Source organism: Heptranchias perlo, chromosome 2 (genome assembly GCF_035084215.1).
Source record: "Heptranchias perlo isolate sHepPer1 chromosome 2, sHepPer1.hap1, whole genome shotgun sequence".
Classification (NCBI taxonomy): domain Eukaryota; kingdom Metazoa; phylum Chordata; class Chondrichthyes; order Hexanchiformes; family Hexanchidae; genus Heptranchias; species Heptranchias perlo.
In genome coordinates, this window is record NC_090326.1 from 166,109,128 (window position 1) to 166,130,599 (window position 21,472).

General features: G+C 45.7%; 1 protein-coding gene across 1 annotated transcript in view; it reads right to left on the reverse strand.

Moving 5' to 3' along the window:
• The window catches only part of LOC137332540 (golgin subfamily A member 6-like protein 26), a 74,189-nt gene extending 56,592 nt beyond the window's left edge, over positions 1-17,597 (reverse strand). Inside the window, exons 1-5 of the mRNA XM_067996452.1 lie at positions 17,582-17,597; positions 16,653-16,709; positions 16,109-16,141; positions 14,316-14,723; positions 5,996-6,088 (exon numbers count right to left, since the gene is read on the reverse strand). Of these exons, the coding sequence (XP_067852553.1) occupies positions 5,996-6,088; positions 14,316-14,723; positions 16,109-16,141; positions 16,653-16,709; positions 17,582-17,597 (607 nt within the window). The remainder of the gene's footprint in view (positions 1-5,995; positions 6,089-14,315; positions 14,724-16,108; positions 16,142-16,652; positions 16,710-17,581) is intronic.
• Positions 17,598-21,472: the final 3,875 nt, after the last annotated feature.

Sequence of the window (21,472 nt, forward strand, 5' to 3'; positions counted from 1 at the left end):
ACGCTCATGGAATTGAAGGCAAATTATTGACCTGGTTAGGAGATTGGTTAAGCGGTAGAAGACAGAGGATTGGGGTAATGGATGCATGCTCGAATTGGAAGGAAGTGACTAGTGGTGTCTCACAAGGATCTGTGCTGGGGCCTCAAGTAGTCACTGAATTTATTAATAACTTAGATAACATAATAAAGAGCTATGTGTTCAAGTTTGCCAATGACACAAAAATTGGTGACATAGTAAGTAGCGTAGACGGGAGCATAAAATTACAAAGAGACATTGATAGAGTAAGTGAGTGCACAAAACTCTGGCAGATGGATTTGAACGCTCCAAGGGTTAGATTATAAGGAGCAATTACAAAACTAGGCTTGTATTCCCTGGACTATAGAAGGTTAAGGGGTGATTTGATTGAGGTTTATAGGATTTTGAAAGGAATTGATAGGGTAGATAGAGAGAAACTTTTTCTGCCAAGCCATTCATAGAAACATAGAAACATAGAAAATAGGAGCAAGAGTTGGCCATTTGGTCCTTCGGGCCTGCTCTGCCATTCAAAATGATCATGGCTGATCATCTAACTCAGTACCCTGTTCCTGCTTTTTCCCCATATCCCTTGATCCCTTTAGCAATTAGAGATATATCCATCTCCTTTTTGAATACATCTAATGACTTGGCCTCCACTGCCTTCTGTGGTAGAGAATTCCACAGGTTCACCACCCTCTGAGTGAAGAAATTTCTCCTCATTCAGGAGAGAAGTTAGGAAATCAAAATCAAAATACTGCGGATGCTGGAAATCTGAAATGAAAACAGAAAATGCTGGAAATACTCAGCAAGTCAGGCAGCATGTGTGGAGAAAGGAACAGAGTTAACGTTTCAGGTCGATGACCCTTCATCAGAACTGTGAAAAGTAAGAGAAGCTAGGAAACCCTTCTTCAGACAAAGGGTGGTAGAAGTGTGGAACTCTCTCCCACAAAAAGCAGTAGATGTTAACTCAATTAATAATTTTAAATCTGAGAGCAATAGATTTTTGCTAGCCAAGGTTATTAAGGGATATGGAGCCAAGGTGGGTGGATGGAGTTAGGATACAGATCAGCCATATTTTCATTCAATGGTGGAACGGGCTCGAAAGGTAGAATGGGCCTACTCATGTTCCTATGTTCCTAAATCGGGCAAACTTGGTTACTTGCATGTAATCCTTCCTGCCTGATTTTCTTCTATACGCTTCAACCAGGTGATTACTTAACACCTATGTCATATTTTTGAAGTGCTTTGTTGCAAACTTGGTATGATTTTGGGTAAAGTAAGATCCAACATAAAGCAAAGGAATGAATGAACAGTTAGTCTGTTATTTTTTTTTGATGGTATTGGTTGAAAGAGGAATGTTGGCCAGGACACCAGAATAACACTCTACCTATTTGAAAAGAGCCATGAGATGTTGAACCCCACAGCCCTGTGGCCTCTACCACCAAGAAGGACAATCTTGCTATTCAGAAAAGGAAGCAGAGAGAAAACAGGGAACTATAGGACAGTTAGCCTGACATCTGTCGTCGGGAAAATGCAGGAATCTACTATTAAGTAGTCCCACTCCACTTCCCTATCCCCGTAGCCCTGCAAATTTTTTCCTTTCAAGTACTTATCCAGTTCCCTTTTGAAGGCCATGATTGAATCTGCCTCCACCACCCCCTCGGGCAGTGCATTCCAGATCACAACCACTCGCTGTGTAAAAAAGTTTTTCCTCATGTCAACCTTTGGTTCTTTTGCCAATAACCTTAAATCTGTGTCCTCTGGTTCTTGACCCTGCTGCCAATGGGAACAGTTTCTCTCTCTAGACCCTTCATGATTTTGAATACCTCGATCAAATCTCCTCTCAACCTTCTCTGTTCCAAGGACAACAACCCCAGATTCTCCAGTCTATCCATGTAAATAAAGTCCCTCATCCCTGGAATCGTTCTAGTAAATCTCTTCTGCACCCTCTCTAAGGCCTTCACATCTTTCCTAAAGTGCGGTGCCCAGAACTGGACACAATACTCCAGCTGTGGCCGAACCAGTGTTTTATAAAGGTTCATCATGACTTCTTTACTTTTGTACGCTATGCCTCTATTTATAAAGCCCAGGATCACGTATGCTTTTTTAACCACTTTCTCAACCTGCCTTGCCACCTTCAACGATTTGTGTACTTGTATCCCCAGGTCTCTCTGTTCCTGTACCCCTTTTAGAATTGTGCCCTTTAGTTTGTACTGCCTCTCCTCATTCTTCCTACCAAAATGTATCACCTCGCATTTTTCTGCTTTAAATTTCATCTGCCACGTGTCCATCAGTCTGTCTATATTCTCTTGAAGTCTATCACTATCCTCCTCACTGTTCACTACACTTCCAAATTTTGTGTCATCTGCATATTTTGAAATTGTGCCCTGTACACCTGAGTCCAAGACATTAATATATATCAAGAAAAGCAGTGGTCCTAGTACTGACCCCTGGGGAACACCACTGTTCACCTCCCTCTAGTCCGAAAAACAACCGTTCACCACTAATCTTTGTTTCCTGTTACTTAGCCAATTTTGTATCCATGCTGCTACTGCCTCTTTTAGTCCACGGGCTTCAATCTTGATGACAAGTCTATTATGCGGCACTTTATCAAAAGACTTTTGAAAATCCATATACACCACATCAACTGCATTGCCCTCATCTACCCTCTCTGTTACCTCATCAAAAAACTATCAAGTTAGTTAAACACGATTTGCCTTTAACAAATCCATGCTGGCTTTCCCTAATCAATCCACACTCGTCCAAGTGACTGTTAATTCTGTCCCAGTTTATTGTTTCTAAAGGTTTCCCGCCACCGAGGTTAAACTGATTAGCCTATAGTTGCTGGGTTTATCCTTACACTCTTTTTTGAACAAGGGTGTAACATTTGCAATTCTCCAGTCCTCTGGCACCACCCCTGTATCTACAGATGTTTGGAAGATTATGGCCAGTACCTCCACAATTTCCACCCTTACTTCCCTCAGCAAACTATTGTGCATCCCATCCAGACCGGGTGACTTATCTACTCTAGTACCTCCTTTTTATCAATTTTTAGCCCATCCAGTGTCTCAATTACATCTTCCTTTACTGGCAGCATCTTCTTCCTTGGTAAAGACAGATGCAAAGTACTCATTTAGTACCTCGGCCATGCCCTCTGCCTCCATGAGTAAATCACCTTTTTAGTCCCTAATCGGCTCCACTCCTCCTCTTACTACGTGTTTACTATTTACATACCTATAGAAGACTTTTGGATTCCCTTTTATGTTGTCCATCAGTCTATTCTCATACTCTCTCTTTGCCCCTCTTATTTCCTTTTTCACTTCCCCTCTGAACTTTCTATGTTCAGCCTTATTCAGCCTTCACTTGTGTTATCAACCCGACATCTGTCATACGCCTCTTTTTTCTGCTTCATCTTACTCTCTATCTCTTATGTCATCCAGGGAGCTCTGGCTTTAGTTGCCCTACTTTTTTCTCCCTTGTGGGAATGTACCTAGACTGTACCCGAACCATCTCCTCTTTAAAGGCCGCCCATTGTTCGATTATAGTTTTGCGTGCCAATCTTTGATTCCAATTTACCCGGGCCAGATCTGTTCTCATCCCACTGAAATTGACCCTCCTCCAATTGAGTATTTTTACTTTAGAGTAGTCCGTGTCCTTTTACATCGCTATTCTAAACCTTATGATACTATGATCGCTGTTCCCTAAATGTTCCCCCACTGATACTTACTCCACTTGGCCCACCTCATTCCCCTTACTTTTGTACTCCAACCTCCTTGCAATAATGACCAACATACCAACATACACATTGGGCATGATTTTAGGAGGCAATTGCGGGTGCGATGGGAGTGGGGGAGGGCTCCGAAAATCGTGGAAATCTCCCCCTCTACCCCCACCCCGATCTTCCCCCTCCCACCCCGATCTTCCCTTCTCCCGCCCCCCCAATCTTCCCCTCTCCCCCCTGATCTTCCATTCTCCCTCCCGATCTTCCATTCACCCCCCCCCCCGATCTTCCATTCTACCCCCTGATCTTCCACTCTCCCCCACCCCCTCCGATCTTCTGTTCCAGCGCCGGATGACGTCTCGCTCTCTCTCTTTCTCTCCCCCCACCTTGTGTTGCAGATCCTGACGGCAGCCAACCTGTCAATCAGGCCAGCTGCCGGGCCTGAAACCCGGAGAGGATGTTAATCACTATCAATCAACATGCGATCGCGTTGGAAACAGTAAGTTTTGTTCATGCGGGTTTGCCACGTGAACCTTAACCCTCCCCCGCTGCCAACCCGCCACCATTGTAAATCAAGCTCATTGCTTGCTGTACCTGCATGTTAACTTTCTGTGTTTTGTGTACAAGTACACCCAAATCCCTCTGGACACCAACATTTAATAGTTTCTCACCATTTAAAAAATATTCTGTTTTTCTGTTCTTCCTACCAAAGTGAATAACCGCACATTTCCCCACATTGTACCATCTGCCACCTTCTTGCCCACTCACTTAATCTGTCGATATCCCTTTGCAGAGTCTTTGCGTCCTCATCACAGCTTACTTTTCCACCTAGTTTTGTATTGTCAGAAAACTTGGATACATTACACTCGGTCCCAACATCCAAGTCATTAATATAGATTGTAAATAGCTGAGGCCCAAGCACTGATCCCTGCTGCGGCACTCCACTAGTTACAAGCTGCCAACCTGAAAATGTCCCGTTTTTCCTACTCTCTGTTTTCTGTCCATTAACCAATCCTCAATCCATGCTAATATAATACTTCCAATCCCATGAGCCCTAATCTTATGTGAGGTTAATCACTTTGGTAGGGAAAATAGAAAAATGGAATACAGCAAGCAATTAGGAAGGCAAATAGTATGTTAGTCTTTATTGCAAAGGGGTTGGAGTACAAGAGTAAGGAAGTCTTGCTACAATTGTACAGGGCTTTGGTGTTATCACACCTGGCATGTTGTGTGCATTTTTGGTCTCCTTACCTAAGGAAGGATGTACTTGCCTTGGAGGTGATGCAACGAAGGTTCATTAGATTGATTCCTGGGATGAGAGAGTTGTCCTATGAGGAGAGGTTGAGGATAATGGGCCTTTACTCTCTGCAGTTTAGAAGAATGAGAGGTGATCTCATTGAAACATATAAGATTCTAAGAGGGCTTGTTAGGGTAGATGCTGAGAGGATGTTTCCCCTGGCTGGAGAGTCTAGAACTAGGGGAAATAGTCTCAGGATAAGGGGTCGGACATTTAGGAGTGCGATGAGGAGGAATCTCTTCATTCAGAAGTCCGTGAATCTTTGGAATTCTCTACCCCAGAGGGTTGTGGATGCTCAGCCATTGAGTATATTCAAGATTGAGCTCAATAGATTTTTGGACTCTAGGGGAATCAAGGGATATGGGGATCAGGCAGGAAAATGGAGTTGAGGTCGAAGATCAGCCATGATCTTATTGAGTGGCGGAGCAGGCTCGAGGGGCCGAATGACCCATTCCTGCTCCTATTTCTTTTGTTCTTATGACAAGAGCAGGAAGAACATGGAAATATCATCACCTCCATATTCCCCTCAAAGTCACGCACCAGCCTGACTTGGACATATATTGCCATTCCTTTATCTTTGCTGGGTCAAAAACTTGGAATTCCATACCTAATATCATCGTGGGACGAGGTCTGAAGTTGGTTAAGAGCAAGGCCCACCATCACCTTCTATGGGCAACTAGCAATGGGCAACATAAATACGGCTTTGCCGGCATTACCTGCATCCTGGGAACAAATAACTAAAAAGGAATCCAGCTGAACCACGAGTAGGTAGTCAAGACCTCAGGTTAATCTCTGATATAAAGGACAGAAGCTTGAAAAATGCAGCAACTCCCTCTGTTTTGGCGTTGAAGTGTCAAACTTAGATTATGAGCCAAAACTCCTGATGCAGAGCCCACAACCTGCTGATCTAGGAGCAAGAGGATTACCGACTGATCCAAGCTGACTGACATTTCAGAACTTACATCTTTTTAATCTCTTTCCTAGTGGCGGAGGTTGAAGTACAAATCCAGTGGGAAGCTCTTCATCTCCGGCCATCCGAGTGTCCGGTTTTAAACCTGCCATTAAATAGATAATTGAAGTTACTTGGAGATCAAAATAAGCTAAATACTGAATGGTAACAAAACTCAAGTACAATAACGTTGACTCGTCTTTGTCTAGTGACGTGACTACTGACATTTCCCTTGCAGAGAAAGATCAAATTCCTTTTGGCAGCCACACAGTAGCATTGGCAGCACATTCACAGTTTTTAACCTCATGTTGAATCATAGAATCATAGACCCTGATATTTACGGGGAGGGAGCAGGAGGGGGTTGTAGTGGGGAATGCGGAGGTGCTGCCGAATACGACGGCCCCTGAGTATATAAGAGTTCGCGGGGGGTGCTGAAGTGGAGATCGCAGGGGGCTGAAGTGGAGATCACCGGGGGGGAGATTGCAGGAAGGAGATCGCAGGAGGGAGATTGCGACCTCTACTACCTAGAAGGACAAGGGCAGCAGGCACATGGAAACAACACCACCTGCACATTCCCCTCCAAGTCACACACCATTCCGACTTGGAAATATATCGCTGTTCCTTCATCGTCACTGGGTCAAAATCCTGGAACTCCCTTCCTAACAACACTGTGGGAGAACCTTCACCACACGGACTGCAGCGATTCAAGAAGGCGGCTCACCACCACCTTTTCAAGGGCAATTAGGGATGGGCAATAAATGCCGGCCTCGCCAGCAACGCCCACATCCCATGAACGAATAAAAAAAAAGATTGCAGGGGGCTGAAGTGGAGATCACCGGGGGGGGGGCGGAGATTGCAGGAAGGAGATCGCGGGGGGGAGATTGTGGGGGGCTGAAGTGGAGATCACGGCGGGGAGATGGCAGAGGGGGAAAGCGCAGGCGGCTGAAGTGGAGATCACGGGGGTGGAGATCGCAGGGGGGAGATCACAGTGGGGGAGATCGCAGGGGGTTGAAGTGGAGATCGTGGGGAGGAGATCATGGGGGGGAAGATTGCAGGGGTGAGATCGCAGTTGGGGAGATCACGGGAGTGAGATCATGGGGGTGATATCACGGGGGGAGGTCGCAGTGGAGAGATCGCGGGGGGCTGCAGTGGAGATAGCGGTGGGGAAGATTACGGGGGAGGAGATCGCGGGGGGAGTTCACGGGGGGGAGTTCGCTGGGGGGAGATCGCGGCAGGGGAGATCACGGGGGTGAGATCGTGGGGGAATGATTGCTGTGGGGGGATCGCAGGGGGCTGAAGTGGAGATCGTGGGGAGGAGATCGCGGGGGGAGATCGCGGGGGAGAGATCGCGAGGGGCTGCAGTGGAGATCGTGGAGGGGGGAGATTGTGGTGGGGAAGGTTACGGCCAGGGGGAGATCGCGGGGGAAGATTGCGGTGAGGGAGTTCATGGGGGGCTGAAGTGGAGATTATGGGGGGGGGGGAGAAATCACGGTGGGGGAGATCGCGGGGGAGCTGAAGCGGAGATCGTGGGGAGGAGATCGTGGGGGGAGATAGCGGGAGGAGATCGCGGGGGGGAGATTGCGGCGGGGGAGATCATGGTGGTGAGATTGCGGGGGGGAGATCGCGGGGGGGAGATCGCGGGGGGGAGATCGCAGGGGGCTGAAGTGGATATCATGGGGGTGGGGGAGATCGCAGGGGGTGAAGTGAAGATCGCGGGGGCCTGAAGTGGAGATCGTGGTGGGGAGATCGCGGTGGGGGAGATCGCATGGGGCTGAAGTGGAGATTGCGGGGGGAAGATCGCGGTGGGGGAGATCGCAGTGGGGGAGATCGCAGGGGGCTGAAGTGGAGATCGCGGGGGGGAGATCGCGGGGGCCTGAAGTGGAGATCGCGGGGGGGAGATCGCGGGGGCCTGAAGTGGAGATCGCGGTGGGGAAATCGCGGGGGCCTGAAGTGGAGATCGCGGGGGGAGATCGCGGTGGGGGAGATCGCGGAGGGCTGAAGTGGAGATCGCGGGGGCCTGAAGTGGAGATCGTAGGGGGGGAGATCACGGTGGGGGAGATCGCGGTGGGGGAGATCGCAGGGGGCTGAACTGGAGATCACGGATGAGAGATCGCAGGGGGAGATCGTGAGGGGGAGATCGCAGTGGGGGAGATCGCAGGGGGCTGAAGTGGAGATCGCGGTGGGGAGATCGCGGTGGGGGAGATCGCAGGGGGCTGAAGTGGAGATCGTGGGGGCCTGAAGTGGAGATCGCGAGGGGGAGATCGCGGTGTGGGAGATCGCAGGGGGCTGAAGTGGAGATTGTGGGGGCCTGAAGTGGAGATCGCGAGGGGGAGATCGCGGTGTGGGAGATCGCAGGGGGCTGAAGTGGAGATCGCGGGGGGGAGATCGCGGCGGGGAGATCGCGGTGGGGGAGATCGCAGGGGGCTGAAGTGGAGATCGCGGTGGGGAGATCGCGGTGGGGGAGATCGCAGGGGGCTGAAGTGGAGATCGCGGGGGGTGATCGCAGGGGTAGATCGCGGGGGAGAGATCGCGGGGGAGAGATCGCGGTGGGGAGATCGCCGGGGGGAGGTCACAGGTGAGATCGCCGGGGGTGGATCGCGGGGGGGAGATCGCGGGGGGGAGATCGCGGGGGGGGAGATCGCGGGGGGGGAGATCGCGGGGGGGAGATCGCAGGGGGCTGAAGTGGAGATCGGGGTGGGGGAGATCGCGGTGGGAGATGGCGGGGTGCTGAAGTGGAGATCATCGGGGGAGGGGGAGGGTGATTGCGGTTGGGGAGATCACAGTGCGGGAGATCGCGGTGAGGCTGAAGTGGAGATATTGTGTAAACAATGTTTCCTCATGTCGCCTCTGGTTCTTTTACCAATTATCTTAAATCTGTGTCCTTTGGTTAGCGACTCTTATGCCACTGGAAGCAGTTTCTCCCAATCTACTCTATCAAAATCCCTCATGATTTTGAAAAATACTGAACACCTTCATCTCATTCGTTTTCTTTTGTGCCACAAACTGTTCTTTTCTCCTCAGCAACTCAATGAAAGCTCAATCGGTGGAATACCATTCCCATATTTGGGGAGGGTCTGCCGGCACCTGTTTGAGCTCAAAAAATTGCTTGTCATCTGACAGGCAATTCTTCTCTATCTTTTAGTCTCTGAATTCTCTCTCTCCTCCCGCCCTCCACTCTACTATTGATCTGTTTATCTATATGTTTAGTCTTCCTCTGCACCACACTACATCCTTTTCTTCCTCCTGCATCTTCAGTGTATTTAAAGCCAGACTCAATGCACCCTCATCTATTCAGCTCATTCTTTCCCAGAACCCTAAAACTGTGGAAATACTTAATCCCCGCAATCTTCCCTCCTCCCTACAAGCTACAGGCTTAGAAAACCCAAGTTTGGCAATACCTAACAATTACTTTCTGAGCACGAGTGGAGTAGTGTTGTGTTTAGGGTACGAGTCTAGCACCCCAGTGATAATAAGCTTAAGTCTCACCATGGCATGGGATGAAACCGAATTTGTGATTTAACGCTAATTGGATTATCATTTTAAAATCCAACTGGTTCACTAATGCCTTTTAACGAAGGGACCCTACCTGGTTTGGCCTATACATGCGGTTGATTCTTACCATTTCTCCTCTTGGCAACTTGGGTAAAGTATCATGGCTTTTGGCCTTTTTGGTTTTGGGGAATGAGGCGGGCCAAGTGGAGTAAGTGTCAGTGGGGGAACATTTAGGGAACAGAGATCATAGTATCATAAGGTTTAGAATAGCTATGGAAAAGGACATGGACCACTCTAAAGTAAAAATACTCAATTGGAGGAGGGCCAATTTGGTGGGATGAGGACAGATCTGGCCCGGGTAAATTGGAATCAAAGATTGGCAGGTAAAATTGAACAGTGGACGGCCTTTATGGAGGAAATGGTTCGGGTACAGTCTAGGTACATTACCACGAGGGAGAAAGGTAGGGCAACTAAAGCCAGAGCTCCCTGGATGACAAAAGAGATAGAGAGTAAGATGCAGCAGAAAAAAGGGCCATATGGCAGATATCAGGTTGATAACACAAGTGAGAATAAGGCTAAATAGAAAGTTCAGAGGCCAATTGAAAAAGGAAACAAGAGGGGCAAAGAGAGAGTATGAGAATAGACTGGCAGCCAACATAAAAGGGAATCCAAAAGTCTTCTATGGGTTTATAAATAATAAACGGGTAGTAAGAGGAGGGGTGGGGCCGATGAGGGACTAAAAAGGAGATCTACTCATGGAGGTACAGGGGATGGTCGAGGTACTAAATGAGTATTTTGCATCTGTCTTTACCAAGGAAGAAGATGCTGCCAGAGTCTCAGTAAAGGAAGATGTAGTTGAGATGCTGGATGGGCTAAAAATTGATAAAAAGGAGGTACTAGAAAGGCCAGCGGTACTTGAAGTAGATAAGTCACCCAGTCCGGATGGGATGCATCCTAGGTTGCAGAGGGAAGTAAGGGTGGAAATTGCGGACGTACTGGCCATATTTTTCCAAACATCCATAGATGCGGGGGTGGGGCCAGAGGACTAGAGAATTGTAAATGTTGCACCCTTGTTCAAAAAAGGGTGTAAGGATGAACCCAGCAACTATAGGTCGGTCAGTTTAACCTCGATGGCGGGAAACCTTTAAAAACGATAATCCGGGACAAAATTAACAGTCACTTGGATAAGTGTAGATTGATTAGGGAAAGCCATCATGGATTTGTTAAAGGCAAATTGTGTTTAAATAACTTGATAGAGTTTTTTGATGAGGTAACAGGGAGGGTCGATGAGTGCAATGCAGTTGATGTGGTGTATATGGACTTTCAAAAGGCGTTTGATAAAATGCCGCATAATAGGCTTGTCATCCTAATTGAAGCCCATGGAATAAAAGGGGCAGTAGCAGCGTGGACACAGAATTGGCTGAGCAACAGGAAACAGAGAGTAGTGGTGAACGGTTGTTTTTCGGACTGGAGGGAGGTGTACAGTGGTGTTCCCCAGGGGTCGGTGCTGGGACCACTGCTTTTCTTGATATATATTAATGACTTGGACTTGGGTGTACAGGGCACAATTTCAAAATATGCAGATGATACAAAACTTGGAAGTGTAGTGAACAGTGAGGAGGATAGTGATAGACTTCAAGAGGACATAGACCAGGCTGGTGGCATGGGCGGACACGTGGAAGATGAAATTTAAAGCAGAGAAATGTGAGCTGATCCGTTTCGGTAGTAAGAATGAGGAGAGGCAATATAAACTAGAGGGCACAACTCGAAAAAGGGTACAGGAACAGAGAGATCTGGGGGTATATGTGCACAAATTATTGAAGGTATCAGGGCAGGTTGAGAAAGCGGTTAAAAAAGCATATGAGATCCTGGGCTTTATAAATAGAGGCATAGAGTACAAAAGCAAGGAAGTCAGGATGAACCTTTATAAAACATTGGTTCGGCCACAGCTGGAGTATTGTGTCCAGTTCTGGGCACCGCACTTCAGGAAAGATGTGAAGGCCTTAGAGAGGGTGCAGAAGAGATTTACTAGAATGATTCCAGGGATGAGGGACTTTAGTTACATGGATAGACTGGAGAAGCTGGGGTTGTTCTCCTTGGAACAGAGGAGGTTGAGAGGAGATTTGATAGAGGTATTCAAAATCGTGAAGGGTCTAGACAGAGTAGATAGAGAGAAACTGTTCCCATTGGTGGAAAGGTCAAGAACCAAAGGACATAGATTTAAGGTGATTGGGAAAAGAGCCAAAGATGACATGAGAAAAAACTTTTTTACTCAGTGAGTGGTTATGATCTGGAATGCACTGCCCGAGGGGGTGGTGGAGGCAGATTCAATCATGGCCTTCAAAAGGGAACTGGATAAGAAATTGAAAGCAAAAAATTTGCAGAGCTACAGGGATAGGGCGGGGAGTGGGACTAGCTGGATTGCTCTTGCATAGAGCCGGCATGGACTCGATGGGCCAAATGGCCTCCTTCCATGCTTTAACCTTTCTATGATTCTATGATTCTACGATTCAACTATGGTTCCCAATAGCAAAGCATCTCCTACCCTCGGGAAACCCAGCAGATCCAGGTTCAGACCCAAATTGCTCCACCCCGCCGTGACACTACCAGAATTCTGCAGCCTGCAGAGGAGGAATTTCTAGAGTAATATATTTATTTTTCTGACTCTGCCAGGCTACAACAATAGCACCTTCAAAGGAGAGCAGGGCTCCAAGTTGAAATCAAAGATCCACTTTTAAGCAATAAAATGTCCAAAATGCCACTTACTGAAGCTCCTCAGCAGACGGCATGGGATCATGACGTGGGACCATTGCATGGGATGATGCCATGGGACCATGCCATGCTGAAGTGGAGAGTGTGCAACCTGTGTCCAGGCCTTTAACACTCTTAAGAGTCCCACCATAAACATTGGCCTGTCTCTCCCTGTCAGATACTGTGCATTTGTCATTTCCAGTTTTGACATTAATGTGGAGAACTGCAGCTTGTACCAACACTCTATACAATCCTTTGAACCATCCGTTGCCCCAACATATTGAGCCACCCTTAAATCATTATCTTTTTCTTGCCAATTTTCTCCCCTGCACAAACCCTCCTGGAGATGTAGGCACTTTGTGTGGTATAGTTCCACAACTTCTAGCCTCCATCCGATACCTTGCCCAAGTGACCTTTATGCATTTGTGAGGGTCCACACTGAGTGCCTATAAGCTATTTCACTGTGTGTTAGGGGTAGTACAGGGGAAACACAGCTATGCCTGATCCTGTTCTTCCAATGTATACACATGTACTTCCAACAGTGGTCTCCAGATCATGATCAGGAGTAGGAACCCTCATGTTTGACCAACCTTATTGAATTCTTTGAAGAAGTAACAGAAAAGGTATTCAAGAGTAATGTGTAGATGTAATATATTTGGATTTTCAAAAGGCCCTCGATAAGGTACCACTCTGTCGACTTATGACTAAGGTCAGAGTATGTGGAGTCAGGGGGCCCGTAGCAGAATGGATAGCAAGTTGGCTTCAAAACAGAAAACAGAGAGTAGGGGCTAAGGGTAGCTACTCAGACTGGCAAAAGGCGGGAAGTGGTGTTCTACAGGGATCGGTGCTGGGACCTCTGTTGTTCACAATTTACATTAATGAATTGGATTCGGGAATTGGAAGCACAATTTCAAAATTTGCAGACGACACCAAATTGGGAGTGTAGTTAATATAAAGGAAGAATGTGTCAAAATGCAAGAGGACAATAATAAACTTGCAGAATGGACGTGTAATTGGCAAATAAATTTCAATATAAATAAGTGTGAGGTAGTGGATTTTGGTAGGAAGAATAAGGAGGCCACATACTACCTGGATGATAAGAGTCTAAAAGGGATTGAGGAGCAAAGGGGTACAGATACACAAATCAGTAAAAGTAGCGACACAGGGTAATAAGGCCATAAAAAAGGCAAATCAAGCACTGGGGTTCATTTCTAGAGGGATAGAATTGAAAAGCAAAGAAGTTATGTTAAACATGTATAGAACCTTAGACCACACTTGGAGTATTGAGAACATCTCTGGTCTCCATATTATAGAAAGAATATAGATGCATTGGAGAAGGTGCAAAAAAGATTCACAAGGATGATACTGAGAGGATATACTTATCAGGAAAAGCTGAACAGGCTGGGGCTCTTCTCTCTAGAAAAGGGAAGGCTGAGGGGTGACCTGATAGAGGTCTTTAAGATAATGAAAGGGTTTGATAGGGTAGATGTAGAGAAAATGTTTCCACTTGTGGGGGAGTCCAAAACTAGAGGTCATAAATATAAATAGTTGCTAATAAATCTAACAGGGAATTCAGGAAAAACTTCTTTACTCAAAGGTTGGTAAGAATATGGGACACGCTACTACAAGGAGTAGTTGAGGCAAATAGCATAGACCATTTAAGATAAGCACATGAGGGAAAAAGACATAGAAGGATATGCTGATAGCATTAGATGAAGTGGGGAGGGAGGAGGCTCGTGTGGAGCATAAACGCTAGCATTGACCAGTTGGGCTGAATGGCCTGTTTCTGTGCTGTAGTTTCGATGTAACTCGATGTAACTGGATTTCCTTCCCTGCCACCCCAGCTCTTTGTTCCTGAAGCTATTTCGGCATTGCGTCTGCAACTGCTTTAATGGCTCTGAGGCCAATTGCAGGGCTTGTACTGTGGCCCTGGCGAGCCCAGCCAAGAGTGCACAGGACATGATCAAACCTGGGACCTCTCAGGTCTGCATGGCTCAGCTATTCACTGCCATCGGCAAGAGCCGCATTGTCCCCATTGCCAAAAGAGAGTTCAAATAACTCTAAAGGACTTCTTAACTTTCATAACTTACATGTAGCTTGTGCCTCTTGCTGGTGCTGTTGTATCATTTTCTGCTTTGCTTCTTCTTCATCTGCATACTTCACTAGTTGTTCCAATATCATCATCAGTTGTTGTTTTATTTCCTGCTGCTGCCCATGCATTAACTTCAGTTGCTTTGCAATTCGCTGTTTTTGTTCCGGTGGCGTTTCTGAGCATTTCATTGCCTTTTTCAGTTCTGTCATTTTCACTTGGTGTTGATGAAGCATCAATTCGTGTTTGTATCGTAGTTCTTGCAGTTTATCCGATTCTTTCACCCGCCTTTCCTGTTGTTTCGCATGCATTTCCTGTTGTTTCGTCTGTTTGTCCAATAATTTCCATAGCTGCTGCACTCGCTCTGGTGTCTGGATTTCAGTGAAATCAAAATGCAGGCGCTGTCTCCCTATTAATCAAGAGACAATACAAGCAAATAGTACAAAACTACATCAAAAGTAAATCTAAGTACAGTAAATGCTGAACAGTACAAGAGGATGTGCGCAACCCAAGAGAAATTCACATTTTTTCTGGTGGCTGACCCCCAGGTTTATTTGTTAGGTTGGCAAAAGGCAGCTTATAGAGAAAAAATAGGAGGGAGCCCAGGATGGAACTTAAAGGAATACTGGAAGTGGCCTTATGGTTGCGGGAGGGTAAATCACAGAAAGGTAGTGCTGCGGAGGTGGCCCTCGGAGGAAAGACAATGGAGGAGGATGGGAGTGTTCAACTATATTAAAGACTGTGCAGAAATCAAGGAAAGACTGCGCAGAAATGAAGTACCGGAGAGGGTTGATGAGGGTGGTACGTACTTTGCGTACAATGAATTACTGTTGTTAGGTGGGCAAACGCAACAACCATTTTGCAACATCAAGGTCCTGCAAACAGTCATTAAATGAATGATCAGTTCATCTGCTTTTGATTGATGTGATTGCGGGAAGAACATTGGCAAGGCACCAAGAGAACTTAGTGCTTTTCAAATATGCTATGGGACCTTTGAACTAAAATGGAAAACTACTGCAAATGCTGCAAATCTAAACTAAAAACAGGTAATGTTGGAAATAAACCACAGGTTAGTCAGCATCTGTAAAAAAGAAAAGCCAAGCTGTGACATTTGAGGTGTGTACCCTTCATTAGATCGAAAGAAGGGTACACACCCCAAGCACCAAATAAAGGGTTAGGCACTTTAGCTTTTCCTTTTACAGATGCTGACTGATCCCCAGTGTGATCTTCAATTTCCACCTGAATTGGACATCCCAAAGTGTTTCATAGCCAATCAAGTATTTTTGAAGTGTAGTCACTATTATATAAGCAAATGCAGCAGCCAATTTGCACACAGCAAGGTCCCAAAAACAACAATGAGACAGATGACCAGTTAATCTGTTTTAGTGATGTTGGTTGAGGGATAAATGTTGGCCAGGACACCAGGGAGAATTCCCGACTCTTCTTCAAATGGTGTCATGGGATCTTTTACATCCACCTGAACAGGCAGATGAGGCTTTGGTTTAACACTTCATCAAAAATGGCAACTTTGACAAAGCAGTATTTGCTCAGTACTGCATTGGCATGTCAGCCTGGATTCATGCACTAAAATTACAGAGTGGGACTTGAACTTACAACCTTCTGATCCAAAAATAAGAATACCAACAGCTGAGCTAAGTTACTTAGGCTTTAATCCCATCTGTGCCCATACTCTGATAAAGTCCTTTGAACACTCCATTGCCTCTTCACACTGGGCGTCCCCTTAAATCACTACCTTTTCCAATTTTTTTCAACCCTACTCATTTTGGAACTTACCTATCATTGCATTGTACTTGTCCCTTGCTTCTTCTGCAAACAGAGAACAGAAAAACTGTCAAGCATGAACCGCACAGCACAATTTTTTTTTCTCATGAGTTTCCTGCATCCCTCAACAGTTTTCCTTGTTGCAGTTCTATGGGCACCAGTTGGCACCCAAATTGACGCTTTTCATAAATAAGCCTTGATAATGAGTACCAACAGGCTACATGACTGCAGGGGGCATCAGACTGATGATGTTCCTTGATATGTCATGTTAATCACACAGTATCACGGACAAAATCAAGGATAAGAACTCAGGCTGATTTTTTTCTCCCTCCAAATCTAGGGTCACTGAGCCCAATGCTAGCACAGTGAACACAGTCCCAATTAGAATCAGAAAACTCGGCACAAACAGATTTTGCAGGAAAACATTAGCTCACCAACTGACTAAATACATTCACAGACATTGGGGAGGGGAGGGAGATGGAATCCAATCGTTACTTTTTCAAAAGAGAGCTTAAATATCTTTCATTTAAACAACTTCTTCACTTCCAGGACTTACGTGACAAATATGGCTCCTGTAAATATTCTGGTGGAATAGTAATGGGGGCTGGTTTGTCTGTTAGTAAACAAAAAACATTGGAAAATATAAGTACAGTAAATATTGAACAGTGGTAGACAACAACAATTTGAATTTATATCACACCTTTAATGTAGTAAAACATCCCAAGGCGTTTCACAAGAGGGATTATCAAACAAAATTTGACACTGAGCCACATAAGGAGATATTAGGACTGGTGACCAAAAGCTTGTTCAAAGAGGTAGATTTTAAGGAACGTCTTAAAGGAGGAGAGAGATGGGGAGAGGCGGAGAGGTTTAGGGAGGGAATTCCAGAGCTTAGGGCCTAGGCAGCTGAAAGCACGGCCGCCAATGGTGGAGCGATGAAAATCAGGGATGTGCAAGAGGCCAGAATTGGAGGAGCACCGAGATCTCGGAGGATTGTAGGGCTGGAGGAGGTTACAGAGATAGGGAGGGGGCGAGGAAACAAGGAAGAGAGTTTTAAAATCGAAGTTTTGCCAGATCGGGAGCCAACGTTGGTCAACGAGCCATAAATTAAATAATATTCGTTGAACAAATAATTATTCTGTGATGTGGACAACCTAAAGGAGATTCACATTGTTTCTGGCATGCAGTTACACTCAGTAAATTTGCTAGCGCACCACAGCCTAGATGTTTTGGCACTAGTGTAATTTACACCAGAATGGCTCCTGGCAGTTTCTGGAAAGTGCAAGTTGGCTGTTTGTATCCAGTTTTCCAAGGTACCTCATTAGTATAGTTTCAGGTACAGATTCAGGCAGGTACAAGAAGCACATAGTGGTGGGAGCCGGAAAATTACATGCTAGTGAAATTTAAAGGATTGAGACAATTGAAGGGAAATGCAACAGAGGGGGACAACATTCTGCAAGACTTTTGGAAATCTTTTCTGCTGACCCAGAGAGCTCGTCATGGTCACTGCCAGATGTGCGTGCCAGGGCCTGCATAAATAGTTGGTGGCATCTTGGCAAAGTACAGCCAATCCGAATGCTAGCTGTGAATCAAATTCCACATGTACCCTGATGACACCCAGCTCTACCTTACAACTACCTCTCTCAACCCTTCCACTGTCTCTCATTTGTCACTGCTTGTCCGACTGGTTGAGCAAAAATTTCCTCCAACTAAATATTGGGAAGACCGAAACCATTGTCTTCGGTCCCCGCCACAAACTCTGTTCCCTAGCCACTGACTCCATCCCTCTCCCTGGCCACTGTCTGAGGCTGAGCCAGACCATTCACAACTGTGGCGTTCTATTTGACCCTGAGATAAGCTTCCGGCACCATATCCTCTCCATCACCAAGACCGCCTATTTCCACCTCCGTAATATTGACCGTCTCTGCCCCTGCCTCAGCTCATCTGCTGCTGAAACCTTCATCCATGCCTTTGTTACCTCTAGACTGGACTGTTCCAAAGCTCTCCTGGCTGGCCTCCCATCTTCTATCCTCCATAAACGTGAACTCATCCTAACTCGCACCAAGTCCCATTCGCCCATCACCCCTGTGCTCGCTGACCTACATTGACTCCCGGTCCGGGAATGCCTTTAAAATTCTCATGCTTGATTTCAAATTCCTCCATGGCCTTGCCCCTCGCTATCTCTGTAACCTCCTCCAGCTCTACAACCCTCCAAGATCTCTGCACTCCTCCAATTCTGGCCATTTGCACATCCCCAATTTTAATCGCCCCACCATTGGCGGCCATGCCTTCAGCTGCCTAGTCCCTAAGCTCTGGAATTCCCTCCCTAAACCTCCCCACTTCTCTACCTCTCTCTCCCCTCTTAAGATGCTCCTTACAATCTATCTCTTTGACCAAGCTTTTGGTCACCTGTCCTAATATCTCCTGATGTGGCTGGGTGTCAAATTTTGTTTGATAATCGCTCCTGTTAAGCACCTTGGGACATTTTAGTACGTTAAAGGTGTGATATAAATACAAGTTATTGTTGTTGACAATGGGGCCAAAAAAATAAATATTTTAAAACAACTGACACAAAGGTTCACGAGTGCCAGCGAGAGAAAGAAAAACAAAATAAAGGAAGAAAAACATTTAAGAAACGGCTTAGCCATCAGTAATATCTTTGTATTACTATGTGGCAAACATTTAAAAAGATATTTTATGACTCGCAACAAAAATATATCCCTGTTAGGAGGAAAGACTCCACAAAAAGGGTGAACCAACCATGGCTAACTAAGGAAGTAAAGGATGGTATCAGGTTAAAAGAAAAAGCATATAACATGGCAAAGATTATTGGTAAGCCCGACGATTGGGAAAACTTTAAAAACCAGTAAATGATGACTAAAAGAATAAGAAAGAGGGAGAAAATAAATTATGAGAGTAAACTAGCAAGAAATATAAAAACTGACAGTAAAAGCTTCTACAAGTATATAAAAAGGAAGAGGGTAGCTAAAGTAAACATTGGTACCTTAGTGGATGAGACTGGGGAAATAATAATGGGAAACAAGGAAATGGCAGAGGAATTGAACAGATATTTTATATCTGTCTTCACAGTAGAAGACACTAATAACATAGCAATAAGAGTAGAAAATCAAGGGGCAAAGGGGAGGGAGGAACTAAAAACAATCACTATCACTAGAGAAAAAGTACCAGGTAAACTAATGGGTCTAAAGGCTGACAAGTCCCCTGGACCTGATGGCTTGCATCCGAGGGTCTTAAAGGAAGTGGCTACAGAGATAGTGGATGCATTGGTTGTAATCTTCCAGAATTCACTAGATTCTGGAAAGGTCCCAGCGGATTGGAAAACCGCAAACGTAACACCCCTATTCAAGAAGGGAGTGAGACAGAAAGCAGGTAACTATAGACCAGTTGGCCTAACATCTGTCATTGGGAAAATGCTAGAATCCATTATTAAGGCAGTAGTAACAGGACATTTGGAGACTCATAATACAATCAAGGAGAGTCAATATGGTTTTATGAAGGGGAAATCGTATCTGACAAATTTATTAGAGTTTTTTGAGGAAGTAACGGGCAGGGTGGATAAAGGGGAACCAATGGATGCAGTATATTTGGATTTCCAAAAGGCATTCGATAAGGTGCCACATAAAAGATTACTGCACAAGATAAGAGCTCATGGTGTTGGGGGTAATATACTGGCATGGATAGAGGATTGGCTAACTAACAGAAAACAAAGAGTCAGGATAAAAGGGTCATTCTCAAAATGGCAATCTGTAACTAGTGGGGTGCCGCAGTGATCAGTGCTGGGGCCTCAACCATTTACAATATATATCAATGACTTGGATGAAGGAACAAAGTGTCTTGTGGCCAAATTTGCTGATGATACAAAGGTAGGTGGAAAAGCAAGTTGTGATGAGGGCGCAAAGTGTCTGCAAAGGGATATTGACAGGTTAAGTGAATGGGCAAAAATTTGGCAGATGGAATATAATGTGGGAAAATGTGAAGTCATCCACTTTGGGAGGAAAAATAAAAAAGTAAAATATTATTTGAATGGAGAAATGCTACAAAATGATGCGGTACAGAGGGATCTGGGTGTCCTCGTACATGAAACACAAAAAGTCAACATACAGGTGCAGCAGGTAATCCGGAAGGCAAACGGAATATTGGCCTTTATTTCTAGGGGGATGGAGTATAAAAGCAGGGAAGTCGTGCTACAACTGTACAGGGTGCTGGTGAGACCACACCTGGAGTACTGAGTACAGTTCTGGAGCCCTTATTTAAGGAAGGACATACTTGCATTGGAGGCAGTTCAGAGAAGGTTCACTAGGTTGATTGCGGGTATGGAAGGGTTGTCTTATGAGGAAAGATTGAACAGGTTGGGCCTATACTCATTGGAGTTTAGAAGAATGAGAGGAGATCTTATTGAAACATACAAGATTCTGAGGGGACTCGATAGGGTAGATGCTGGGAGGATGTTACCCCTCATGGGGGAATCTAAACTAGGGGGCTTGGTCTCAGAATAAGACGGAAATGAGGAGGAATTTCTTCTCCCAGAGGGTCGTGAATCTTTGGAATTCTTTACCCCAAAAAGCTGTGGAGGCTGAGTCATTGAATACATTCAAGGCTGAGTTAGACAAATTTTTGATCAGCAAGGGAGTCAAAGGATATGGGGAGAAGGCGGGAAAGTGGAGTTGAGGTAAAAATCAGATCAGCCATGATCTCATTGAATGTCGGAGCAGGCTCGAGGGGACGAATGGCCGACTCCTGCTCCTATCTCTTATGGTCTTATAGTCTATGTCCCTTCAACAACAACAACAACTTGCATTTATATCAGGCCTTTAGCCTCCACAGTTAAACGTCCCAAGATGATTCAAAGGAGCGATTATGAAACGAAATTTGACACCCAGCCACATAAGGAGATACTTGGACAGGTGACCAAAAGCTTGGTCAAAGAGGTAGGTTTTAAGAAGTGTCTGAAAGGGGGAGAGAGAGGTAGAGAAGCAGAGAGGTTTAGGGAGGGAATTCCAGAGATTTGGGCCTAGGCAGCTGAAGGCACGGCCATCATTGGTAGAGTGAATAAAATCCAGAATGCACAAGTTCTCTGAGCTCCAGTATACTCACTATCCCTCGTAACACTGAACATCCATTTTAAATAGTTGGACGTCCTACATGCCCAAATGGAAGGAAATTGTATGTAGGGTGGATACGCCCACCTTACTAATATTTAAATGAAGCACATGACTGTTTGATGAGGGTGCCACCGTTAGTCTCGCCCACTGGAAAAAGGGTGCAAAGTGGGCAGAGATCGGAGGTGGAATTTTCATCCATTTTATGCTTCTGGCCCCCTGATTAATGCTGCAATAATGGATGAGCAGCATTGGA